Consider the following 12,316-nt stretch of genomic DNA (forward strand, 5'->3'; position numbering starts at 1 on the left):
CTTCTTGTGTGTATGTGCTAGTCAATTTCAGCCAAAACATCAATAATTCAGAACAGGAGTGGACAGAAGGTAGTTATCCAGATGTTCTGGACTTCAACTCCCAGAAGTCCCTGCTAGTATGGTCAATGGTCAGGAACGTGGGAGTTGAAGTCCTAAACATTTGGAAAACTGCTTTATACTTGGTTTAAAGGTCAAAAATTTAGTTAGAATGTAGGTCAGAGAATTTGCTCAGGAAGCCAGGAGATTCTAACATTCAGCAGAAGGTCAGAGGAAGACATTATTATTATTATTATTTATTTATATAGCACCATCAATGTACATGGTGCTGTACAGAGTAAAACAGTAAATAGCAAGGCCCTGCCGCATAGGCTTACAATCTAATAAAATCATAGTAAAACAATAAGGAGGGGAAGAGAATGCCAATAGGCACAGGGTAGGGTAAGCAGGCACAGGGTAGGGTAAAACTAACAGTATAAAGTCCGCAAAACAGATAAGTTTTTACTCAGGAAACAGAAATTTAGTTTGAAGAAATGAATGAGAAACTACCCTGTTTACTAGTAGAATTTGGGGGGAGGAAAAAGTAATTTTAGAAGATGTAAGCCAAAGGCAGGAGAGAGAAAGAGGCAGAGAGGAAGACAGAAGCAGGGGGAGAGAGAGAGAAAGAAAGGAAAGGAAAGAATGAATGAAAGCAAGCCAGAATCCTAGATGAAAAGGAGTCAGAACTGCTGGAATTCAAGAACTGGTTGAGAGAATGTGTGTATCCATCCAGATTTTAAAACATTTTCCTATTAACATTTTTCTTCAGGTGGATTCCATCCCTAGGTTGTTTAGTGTTGCATCTGAACTTGGAACTCTGGCTCATCTTGCCCCCAACAATCCTGATAAACACCCATTGGTTGTTTCTCTGGCTTGTTGGGGGAGAGAGGAGCTAGAGGTCCAGGTTCAGATGCAAGGCTAAACAACTCAGGGACATAATGTCTCTCAGTTGTTTCACTCCTCTCACTTGCAGTGGGAGCGAACAGGCAGTGTGCAAAAAATGCATGGGATGGGTCAGTAACTTACCTAAGCTACTCAGTGACCTTCATGACTAAGTGGCAGCCTTCAAATAAGTTCACAAAAAGTACGAACCTGCACCTTTCTTTCTTTCTTTCTTTCTTTTTGTAGCTTGTCTGACTGGACATACTTACGTTAGTTATTTGTGGCTTAAAAAAACAAAACAAAACTCAACTTGCAAAACTGGCTTGCCTGGAGGCTGTGTTTATTCAGCAATGATGACCAGGGGAATGACTTAGAAATTTGTGAGCAGGGATTTTACACTGGGTTTCCAACATCTGGTTGTGGCATTTTACGTACTATGTTCTCTTATATTGTTTATAAAAAGTAGAGAGGCTCCCAGTTATTATTACTTCTTAATTTTGTTTTGCAAAATAACTTTAGCAAGATAAAACAAAGCAGTATAGTAGGTAGGGAAATGACTGAATTTGTGTGGGATGCTAGTGGTTGTTTACTTGAGGTATCAGGGATTGCTATGGAGTATTGAGAGATCTTTCATTCTGTGCAGAATTAAAAATTAGCTTGTATTCCAGTGAAATTGGTAGGCAGAGAAGTAATTGAAAAGTAGTCAAGCTAGCAAATGTAAACACATTGTTATCCTGTATAAAGTTTACTTTCCCCTCCCCCACTACCCTTCCCCAAATAAAAGATTATTTTAAAAAATAATCTGTCAGATTATGTCAGTGGTGTCCCTTTATTCTAGTTAACTAATCTAATATTAGGTTGTTGGTTAAAACACGGTTTCATCAGTAAGAGGGATGGAATGACTGCAAGGTTGAAAAATCCTGTAATGTTTCCTCTGCTCATAAAATGTGCCTCATGTCATTATTCATTTCTTTTTGCAAACACCCAATCAGTTGTGCTCAGTTTCTTCATACTCTAATTATCATTTTAACAGATTGGTGGCATTACTTGGGGAGAATATACTTGCGTTCTTCACAATTATTTTTCTTTGGACATATCCTTTGTTATTGTTTCACAATTGTACTAGGCCAAATACCTGCAGAATTGCTGTTCTCCACTCCATGACTAATGTAACACGTTATACCTGGTACTGTCTTTGCAGCAATACTGTGTGCTGTATAGAAAGTGCTTGGCAACTCTCTTAGCAGTAAAGGATTTTTTTTTTACAAAGCATCCATGTATGTTTAACTCTCTGCATTCTCTTTCCAGTGAAACCAGCAGTGTATGCAGCAGCAGTGACACTGGACTTTTCACCAATGATGAAGGCCGCCAAGGTAATCATAGGCTCACATCCTATTCTTTAATGTTATGTTCTGCCTGATGAACTATGGAAAAGTAGTTGTTATCAATGGTCACTGATGGAAAAAATAAAAAGTTTTGGTGAAGATCCATTTATTCTTTGTTTAATAAATAGAACTCAAGGGAGGCATTAATGAGGTTAAGAGATCTAAGGGATGAAACACTGCTCTTCTACATGAGGCTATTTGGGTTCATTGAAATTTGATATTTTCTGTAATCACCTTTTCTAGTCATAAGTACCTGGACTAAATCTACCAAAATCAGTAGTTTAGGAATTCCAGCATCTGCAGTGAGATTGGATCCAGAATTTGCCTTCCATCCATGACTTTTGGTCTTGCTGCTAGAACAGGGAAGGAGGCAATTTTAACTGATTTCCTCCTCCTCCAGCAGCCCACTGTGCTCCCTGAAAACATTAATGTCCTTCTGATGGCCAATCCAGATCTATCAAAGTCTAGTCTTATGTCAATTCCTTTGAAATAAGCTCCATTGAGATAATTGGGTTTATTTTCACGCAAACATGTTTAGGATTGTGCTGTATGTTCCTTTTTTATTTTATAAGAGACAGATTTGGCATATAACCCTCAAATGTTTTTTTTTAAAGAACTGTCTTTTTGACTTAGGATGATCTGAGGGGCAAGTTTAAAAATGCTATTTGAACTTGCAACATTTTCATTGAGAACAAGAGTGGTTGTAACGGGATGAAAAATCCGTAACATTTTTTTTACTGAGTAATTTATCTCCCCCCCCCCTCCCGCCCTGCCAAGTGTGTGACTAGAAAATGCTTCTGGTCTAGACATGTAGATGTATGGTTTCCTTACAGTGGCATCCCCTCATGCCTTCCTGGGTGCTGCTCTAGGAAGACTCTGGGCTTATGTGGTGGTGGTGGTGGTGGGGTTGCAGCTGGAAGGAAGGAGCTAAAAAGCCCTCCATCCATGAGCAGACCAATACCTGTGGCACTTTTGGTTCTGATGATTAAATTAAAATACCTTATTCTGCGTATTTTCATTTTTGAGTTATAAACTCATAAAAACTGGGGATATTTTTTATATGTTTGATCTGCTATTTGAGCTATATTAATGAGTGTGCTTTGATGTAAACATTATAATTTAGTTTGGAACTGATTAACTGCAGCAACAATACTGATTGCAAAGAAGTATTGCAATCATGCCCATCCAGTGGTGGAAGAGTGGCCTAAACTTGGAGTTTAGCCTCAGTGGGAAATTGTCTCTGTCCATTTAAGACATTCATGGGGAACATGTGGCTCTCCAGATAATGTCAGACTGCAAGTCCTCACCATTGACTATGCTGGCTAGGGCTGGTGGGAGTTGCAGTCATAGAACATTTGGAGGGCCACAAGAACCACATCTATGATCTCAGAGATGGCAAACAGTGTATAGAGACTTGAAATAATTTTGCCTCCCTTTTATTCATACAAAATGTAATTTAGATAAGAACTCTTGCTCATTGTTGAAATCCTGCTCTTATTACTTCATGTAAAAATTTGCAATCCAGAGTCTGGGAGTGGCCACTGAGAAGGCTTCTTTCGGTCCCATTGCCATCAGGCACGTTTGGTGGGGATGCAAGAGCGGGCCTTCTCAGTGGCCACTCCCAGGCTCCTCTCTTGTCCTTCCGACAGCAAGCAAAGAAATTTTTATTCAGGCAGGCCTTTGGCATATATGCTGGTCATTTGCTGAAGGGGTTTTAATTGTTTGGTTGCTTTTTATTGTGTTTTTATTTGTTTGGTTTTATGTTTTAATTCCAATTCTGTTTTTTTTAATTTGTATTTTATTGTTAGCCACCTTGAGTGCTATTTCTTGGTGGAAAGGCAGCATATAAATTAAGTTAAGAATGAATAAAACTGGAAAGCAAGCTGTTAAAGAATATTCGGCAGCATACATGCTGAGAAAATGCAGCATATTAGAAAAGTAGGGCTGGCTATTGTCAGCACTGTGCTTTCAATATGAAGTAGAAAAGATCACTACTCAGAGTTAAAGTCCTAAAGTTAGTCAAGGAGTAGAGAGACAAAGTGAGGACTACATCTCTTTTGAGGAGATAACTTTGGACCATTTCTGCTGCTTTTGATTTGTGTTTGATTTTGCTCAGTAAACATGTAATTGTTCTTCTGTTGCAAGGGAGAACTTGAAGATATCTTCCTTCAAAGTAGTGTTTTTGTTGTCACACGATAGCATTTTCTCAGGACTATTGTATATTTAGAGAATGAGCGCTTTTGGAGTGTGAGTACTGTGTGGATTACCCCCCCCCCCCCAGTTCTTTAGAGGCTGAGTGGCCTTCCTCTGTCTCTCAAATGCAGGAGTGCTGGAACAATCTTACCTCCTCCACATCAACAGGGATATTTTACCATTTCATGAAAATGTTGCTTTTCAATTAAAAAAACCCTTTTCCCTTACTTTGTAGTTTTCTAGCTTTAAAAAAAATATTATTAATAGGAATACAGGTATCCCCTAACAGCGCGGGTGTCCCCACTTCCATTCCATGCCATGTACTAAGGCTGGGATGCACAATTATTGTGGTCCCAAGGGCTGCATGTGATGCTGGGTAGGGAGCTGCACGCACGCACACACATACACACACACACACACACACACACACACACACGCGTCCCAGTATTCTGTATGATCTGGGGGAAGGAGTAGAGGGCTATCTCTTTACCCCTTCCCTCAGTGATCCAGATACAGATAGTTTTGTCCTTGCAGAGGCTGGCAGAAGTGTGATCAGTATGAGGCTCTCTTCAGGAGGGAGTGGATAGTACAGGTGGTGGGGAATTTGGCAATAGTGATGGGGTCAGGGTAGGTGCAGGGTAGGCCTTCGGGGGGCACAGGTTGTATACCCCTCTACTAAGGGGAAAAATATTAAACGTTGTCTGAAAAGGCACTAACACAGTATTGAATTAGGGGCAGTATTTAAGGGCATTTAAAGGTTGATTCCCCCCACCCCTGGTCTGCCTGTTACAGTTACATCATGATGAAATGCAGTTTCTAAAAATATTTCTTGTTGTAGACAATAACTTAACAATTTGATGTCGTGTTTACACATCTGAACATAAAGGACAAATTCACCTTGGGAAAGAAAAGCAATCATGTACAGACATGATGTAATACATGTAAGAGAAAGTTATGTCTGCTTCTTAGGTACATGAGTAAGCTTGGTGCATCCAGCTAGGAATATTTTATTCTTCTAGGGAATGCTGCTTATTTCTGTGTTATCATTAAGAGATAACTGACAGTATTCACATGATACTGACTTCTGAGTGCGTAGGAATCTCAGTAGGATATCTTGGGGTCATTGAATAGCTTCTTGTTTCTCTTTTAGGTGATGATGAGCAGAGCGATTGGTTCTATGAGGGAGAATGTGTCTCAGGATTTACAGTTCCCAACCTCCTGCCCAAGTGGGGAACTGACCGTCAGTCTGACATGGAACGAATGGACTCCAGCTTTGAAAAAATCTCAGATCCAACATTCCTTCTACCCTCTCGGCCTGCTACGAAAGGTGGGGTCCTTATGGATGTATGAAAGGTGGGACCGTATGAAAGGTGGGGTCCTTATGGGGATAGCTCATATAACTCAAAAGTCAGATTTCCTAATAGATGTGTGAAACTTGCTAAATCTGTATTGGTGAGTTCGTAATAATGGGTTTGAAGAGATTTTGGATTTTATTTTAATATAAAAGCAAGGTATTTCATGGCTGCTTAGCCTACATTTAAGAAGCAAATACTAATTTGATAAATGTGGGTTGATTTACAGAGGAATATACTATGTTTAATTATGCCTGGGTTATCTTGTGTAGCTTGGTTAATATTGTTGTATTTTAATTCTTTCAGTGTAAGGTTACCACTTGCCTAACATACATAAAAGGCACTATAGGTTACAGCACCCTCTTGTCAGAAGAGGGTGCTGTAACCCACAGTGCCTTCTTGTTTTGTGGCTACCCAAAGTCTTTGGCCACTTTTCTATATATGTTAGCTAAGTATATTTCAAGTCTCTAAGAATAAGGATACCAGAGGGTATAACAAATATGGCCAAGGGCCACAGAATATCATCGGTAAACCTGGGAAAACAGAATACAGTGTAGATTCTTGTTCTATGTTTCTTATTCTTTTCTGTTCTTCTGTATTCACTGTTCTCTTCTTTCTCTTCAGGATTTCATGCCCGCTTGAACCGCCTTCCCAGTGTTACTACCCGCTGCCTCAGGAAGGGCCGTAGAAGGCTGGTTAGCAAGGTATTGCATTTCAAAAATATTAATTTGTTGTCTGGTGATTGGTTCAAAACTGTAAGAGACATATTTGCTGAAAGTGGACCATGGATCTAAGTTTGCGTCATGTGTTAGTTCATGTAAAAACATGTTTGTAACTGGTCATGGTAAAAACTTTTTAAAAAATAAATAAAGGTAATAAGCTACAGTGGAAAAAAGACAGTAAGAACGAAAGGAGACTGAGTGAATACAGAAGTGCAGGATGGAAGAGGCTGGAGAGAGGTGCAAAACTGTGGGTGCAGAGGAGGAAAGAAGGGCCTCCTGAGATGAGGAAAACAGTGTTTCCAGTTAGGATGGAGGAGACACGTTTTACAAAAATGAAGGGCATAATTGATGTAGCGGTGAAGTCCTTGTGTTGTGTTTAAATGTTGAAGGGTATGACTGCAGGGCTTCTGGTGTTTTGAGTTCTGCATCACAAGCATTTCTTGCCACCCTGCAATCTCTTCTCCAATAGTATTAAGCAGGAAAGGGGTGTGGAAGGGTAGTCTGCAGAAATGTGTTGTGAGAAGTTAGACTTTCTACACAATTTATGCACATGGACCTCCTGAAGAAAAATGAATACTTGCTTGCGTGGAAGTCGGCAGCTTGATGTATTTGAAGTTTGCATTTATCCAAATCTTCCTAGACTATTTCTGACAGTCTCCTGAAGGGTTGCAGGAGAGCAACAAATTCCACTTATAGAGAAGCAGCCTCCTGTATGTAGGAGGATCGTTGGTAGGATCTCTCCCACCATTTAAGCAGCCTGATGTACAGGACAGTGATTTTCTTCCTTCCTTTCTCTCTCTCTGAAATATTCTTCACAACGCTTCTTTCTCCTTATCCTTCTGAGTTAAAGACTATGATACGCAGCTTCAGTTGTGAGGAATATAGTGCCTTGGGCAAGAACTGTCAAGCCACTGGTAAGGGTCTAGGGTCTAAGCTTTTGGAGGTGCCTTTAATGAACCAAAATTAGAAGAATAATATTTACTTGTTTAATTCATCTTCATCACCTTAAAGGGATCTATGTCATTTGCAGTGGAGGTCACTGTTCCCCCTTCCCCCTTCTCTTCTAAATTGTAATAATAAATAATGAGTTTTATTCAAAGCTCCCCGCCAGCGAGCTGCTAATTACCCAAAGTACGGTTTGTAATTTACACAGTAATAAACCGTAAATTTAAACATTACGGCATTTTAAGTTAATAATTTCTCCGCTGTAACAAATAGCCCATCTTTCACCCCTGCTGTTGCTTCCCCCACAAACCTTGCATGTGATGGTGTTCAGGGTTCCTGGGCATAAGCCCTCCTATGTTGTTGATGATCAGATCCTGATCCCAATCTTATGGCAGCTTGTTCTGTGTGGCAAACAATGTCGAGCATAGAACCCAGCATTAGAGTGTACTGTCTTGTCTTTTAGGAACATGCCATTATCCTCTCTGTCTTAGGTACCTTTTGTTTTAAGCCTTATTAATGTGAAAGACTAACCTTTGGGGTAACTGTTGGGTGATCAGGAGCTCTCCAAAGTCGCATACGGTTACACCAGAAATGGCTGCAAGCTGCTTAAGGCGATTAATTGTTTAAGAACATAAGATGTGCCATGCTGAATCAGACTGAGGGTCCATCTAGTCCAGCACTCTGTTCACACAGTGGCCAACCAGCTGTTGACCAGGGACCAACAAAGCAGGACATGGCGCAACAGCACCCTCCCACCCATGTTCCCCAGCAACTGGTGCACACAGGCTTACTGCCTCAGATATTGGAGGTAGCACACAGCCATCAGGGCTAGTAGCCATTGATAGCCTTCTCCAGGAATTTAACCAACTCCCTTTTAAAGCCATCCAAATTGGCGGTTCTGATGCAAATACCAGGGCTGGTCTTGGATGTCTGACCACACTTCTTACACTTGGACACAGTCCTGAGTGGATTTTTTACAGGCAGAAATAATAATTAAAGATATCCTGATCCTTGCCTTTCCACTAAAAATAGGGCTTAAAGTGGCTAATGCTAATAAAATAGACACAATGTTACATAAATAAAACATAACCACATTAAAAACACAGCAGTAAAAAGAAATGAACAGCACTCACTATTTCAGTACCTCAACGATTTTCACTTGGGACTTCTCCATTTAGCTCCAGATAGTCAAGGGTTCCTGGTTAACCTAGGCAGGACTTGGAAAAAAAATACAGAAGTTCTCCACCATCTTAATTAATTTTCTCAAAGGGCCAAATTACATGTGATATTAAATAGATCACTAGAAATGACGTCAGGTTTTTTTCTTCATTTAGTAGCTGATGCCAATGGAAACTCTTTTTCAAACACTAATAACTGTGCGAGGGGGGAACAGTTGTCACTGGAATCATGGTTAGGGAGGACGGATAAAAGGAGATACTACTCCACACAATGCATTGTTAAACTATGAAATTCACAAGTGGTAGTGAAGGCCACCTGGATAGCTTTAAAAGGGGGTTAGCCAAATTAACGGAGGATAAGGCTGTTAATGGCTACTAGTCATGATGACCATACATTACCTTCATTATTAGAGGCAGTACTAAGGCACCTGCTGGGGCATCATTCTGGATTCCAACAAAGATAAGAGACTCATTCCATATGAAGCAAGAAGGAATAAACCTCTCCCCACTTTCTGAATAATTTATACAGTGATACATAATATATTAACAGTGCAATCCTATACATCTCTACTCAGAAGTAACCCCCGTTGGGTTCAATGGGGCTCACTCCCAGGTACATATTACAGGATTGCAGCCTGCATTTTCAGATGTTTGTGTGAATGTTTGGGATTTTGTCTAGGAGTAGAATTGCCTATGCTTAGGTCATTCCAATAAATATTTAGAGTGAATCCATCTTGCGTTTGCGGCCTTCTTGATCATACTAGAACTGATGGCTATGAGCAGAGTAGACCACTCACTAATATTTTGGTCCTTCTGAATAATTCTGTCATAGGAACCAAAGAGAGAGAATTCTGTGTGCTGTAGGGAGCATGGATTATCTGTTTTCTTCCAATTGGCATAAAGGCTAACCTTGCAGGGCTGCTGGAGCCATATTCCTTGATTAATCCTTGATTAATTGCCGAGAGGCGAATGAGGTTATTTTTGCACCATGTGAACATGAACTGATGAGTGTGTCGTGTGTGATACTGCTGCCTGGTTTTTGGAGGGGGAGTGGCTTTGTCTCAAACTACACATAATGGTGACAAAGCCTGTTTGTCTAAATTTGAGTCTGCCCCAGCCATGTATCAAATGGGGATAGGGAGGCCAAATTTAAGAGAAAAAAGGCCATCTTGGTGAGAAGAGCTGAACATCCATCCCTGCTGCAAGTTACCTTCCTGAAGCTCCTCCCAGAGGCTCACTTCAGTATCTCGCTGTGATTAGATGACAAAGGAATTCAGGCAATAGCTTGTAGGTGGTAAGCTGTGGGGGAGAGGGTCAGCTCCCCTCACCTGTGTGACCATTTTCTCTTAAAATTGGCCTTCCACTTCATGCTTAATTGGAGAAGACCCAGATTTGAACATATGGGTCAGCCGCCATCTTGTGTAGTTTCAGCCTCTGTCTTCCCCCCTCCCCGCTGTCACTTTGTGTTTCAGGAGACCATCATGAGTGCTTTGGGCACAGAGAGGATTAGCCACATCATTGGTGATTCCTGCCAAAAAGAGTAAGCATCTGGGTGTTGCTGATGAAGGTCTAGAAGTTTTGGGATAGGATGGGAGGGGAAGACTGGTAGTATAGATGGGACTAGTCTCTTCTTATTTTACAGGATTACTGGAAGGAAATCCTTCCAGGTAGCTGTCTCGCTACCACTTAAAGAAGTGATAATGCATTTGCCCTCCTCCATTTCCTGCCCTCTTCCCACTTTCCTGAAAAATAGCTGTTGCATTGCTCCCTGTTAAATGAACAGTCTTCCTCATTCTTTTATAATATGCACTTACAAAATGTGCTAAAACCCAGCATAGATTATTAAAAGGAACTTCAGTACTAGAAGTACCAAAGTTGCTGAGCCATATGAGGATACCCAAGGTAGTAATCAGTTTGTTTTGTTAAAAAAAAGACCGGTGGGTGTAATAAAATACCCATTTTTAATATGGTGGTAGCATTTTCCCTATCCTATTAGCTGTTAAGATAGTGGTAGCATTTTCCCTATCCTATTAGCTGTTAAGATAGTGTGGACACCCTTGATTGTGCTTCATTGGATTGAGTTTCCCTAATCCACTGATAGGTAGATTAATTCTCTGTAGCATACCTACTTTACATGGAAGTTTAATCTTCTTTTCTTCCCTGTGCATTGATTTTTCCTTGTTTCTTCATTTCTTCCAACTCTTCTCTCGTGCTTTTTCCAACTTAATCTCTTCTGCCTTCTCCCTCTAGTTTCTGGTTGCCATCAATGGGAATGAGAGATCGCAACCAGGTAAGCTGGCTCGCCTTTGCTTTCTTTGTATATTCTCACTTGATTTCTATCTCTCTAGAAAGAACAAAATGCTGGCTTCCCATTACTTCCACATTGCAGCCTGTGTGCAAGAGGTAAGGCAGCCCTTTTCTTTGGTCTTGTGCTATACCTTAGCAGACCACAATGGCTCCTTGTACCAAGTCATGCCCCAGAACTCTGGCCTTCTCCTACAATTTCCTTTTCTCTAGCTACCTTTCCGTCTAGCTTTCTGTTTATTTAAAGCATTTATTGTTTGCATGTTTCTGCCAATTCACTTTTTTTCTTGAACAGCATTATAAATTTCCATGTAACTTTTTAGAGCCTATACAGTCTTCTGTTTTATCCTTCTCTCAAAAAGAAGCCTGAATACATTTTATAGCTGCTTTGACTGGTATTTAGCCACACTGGTACCTTCTTGATCATGTTTGTAAGGCGGAGAGAGAGAGAGAGAGAGAGAGAGAGAGAGAGAGAGAGAGAGAGAGAGATATGGTATTCCTATTTTAAAGTTGGTGTTTCTATTTTAAAGATTGCTTTTCTGTGTGCCTAATTCCTGCTGCAAAGAGAGCCACTGAACATTTACACTTGAGTACTCCCCATTGACTTTTCAGCCCCCACTAAGTTTCACCCATGTAAGAGGTTAATGAACTAACTCCTGAGTGTATTTAGTGGTTTAGTTCAATAACTACTGATAGTCAATTAAATGAGGCCTGTTTTCCCCTTTCAGGGGAAAAACACTTCTTCTTTTACTCTCAAAACAAGGTATTTAAAACAGTCATGCTAATCCCTTTTTAGTACCAGTACTTGTTTTTGTTTCTCTTGCAATGATGTTAAAATCTCTCAAACCACAGCGTTTCTCGAACTTGTTTTTGTTTTGCCATGCCTAGCCATGGAATTTTGCAACTTGGCTGCTGCTATTGGTCCTCCTACCTCTGTTTGACAGAACATTGAAATGTTTGCTTTTTAGATGTTGGGCATCAGTGTCTTCTACAGACACTTTGATAAAGTGAAAGAAAAAGGTTCTTCCTGTGAGTCCAAGGGAGTCTTATCCCCACCATATGTCTAGAATGTTATACTTTGCGATGAACTTTTAATCCATTTGAAAGTGAATCTAATTATAATACTGCTGAACCTTTTCTTACTAACTGTTAGTATTGTATTCTAAATTTCTTGGGTTTTCAGTAAGGAATCTGCAGTAACTGGAGAATCATATTCTTCAAGCAAGAGGATTTATTTTTTAAAAAACGAAAGAGTGCTAAATAGCTGCATGATGTTTATTACAGTACAGAGTCAGTTCACCAATTTAAATTCCATCTGA

General features: G+C 40.2%; 1 protein-coding gene across 3 annotated transcripts in view; it reads left to right on the top strand.

Moving 5' to 3' along the window:
* GPATCH2L (G-patch domain containing 2 like) overlaps positions 1 to 12,316 on the top strand; it is a 37,706-nt gene that overhangs the window by 9,779 nt on the left and 15,611 nt on the right. The window contains exons 3-7 of one of the 3 annotated variants that reach the window (XM_063117913.1): positions 2,227 to 2,291; positions 5,647 to 5,823; positions 6,473 to 6,552; positions 10,166 to 10,233; positions 10,944 to 10,983. In XM_063117913.1, coding sequence (XP_062973983.1) covers positions 2,227 to 2,291; positions 5,647 to 5,823; positions 6,473 to 6,552; positions 10,166 to 10,233; positions 10,944 to 10,983 — 430 coding nt within the window. Of the gene's footprint in view, positions 1 to 2,226; positions 2,292 to 5,646; positions 5,824 to 6,472; positions 6,553 to 10,165; positions 10,234 to 10,943; positions 10,984 to 11,041; positions 11,097 to 12,316 lie in introns of all 3 variants that reach the window. The other 2 variants (XM_063117911.1, XM_063117914.1) reach the window with 2 other exon arrangements.

Source organism: Elgaria multicarinata, chromosome 2 (assembly GCF_023053635.1).
Source record: "Elgaria multicarinata webbii isolate HBS135686 ecotype San Diego chromosome 2, rElgMul1.1.pri, whole genome shotgun sequence".
Lineage (NCBI taxonomy): Eukaryota > Metazoa > Chordata > Lepidosauria > Squamata > Anguidae > Elgaria > Elgaria multicarinata.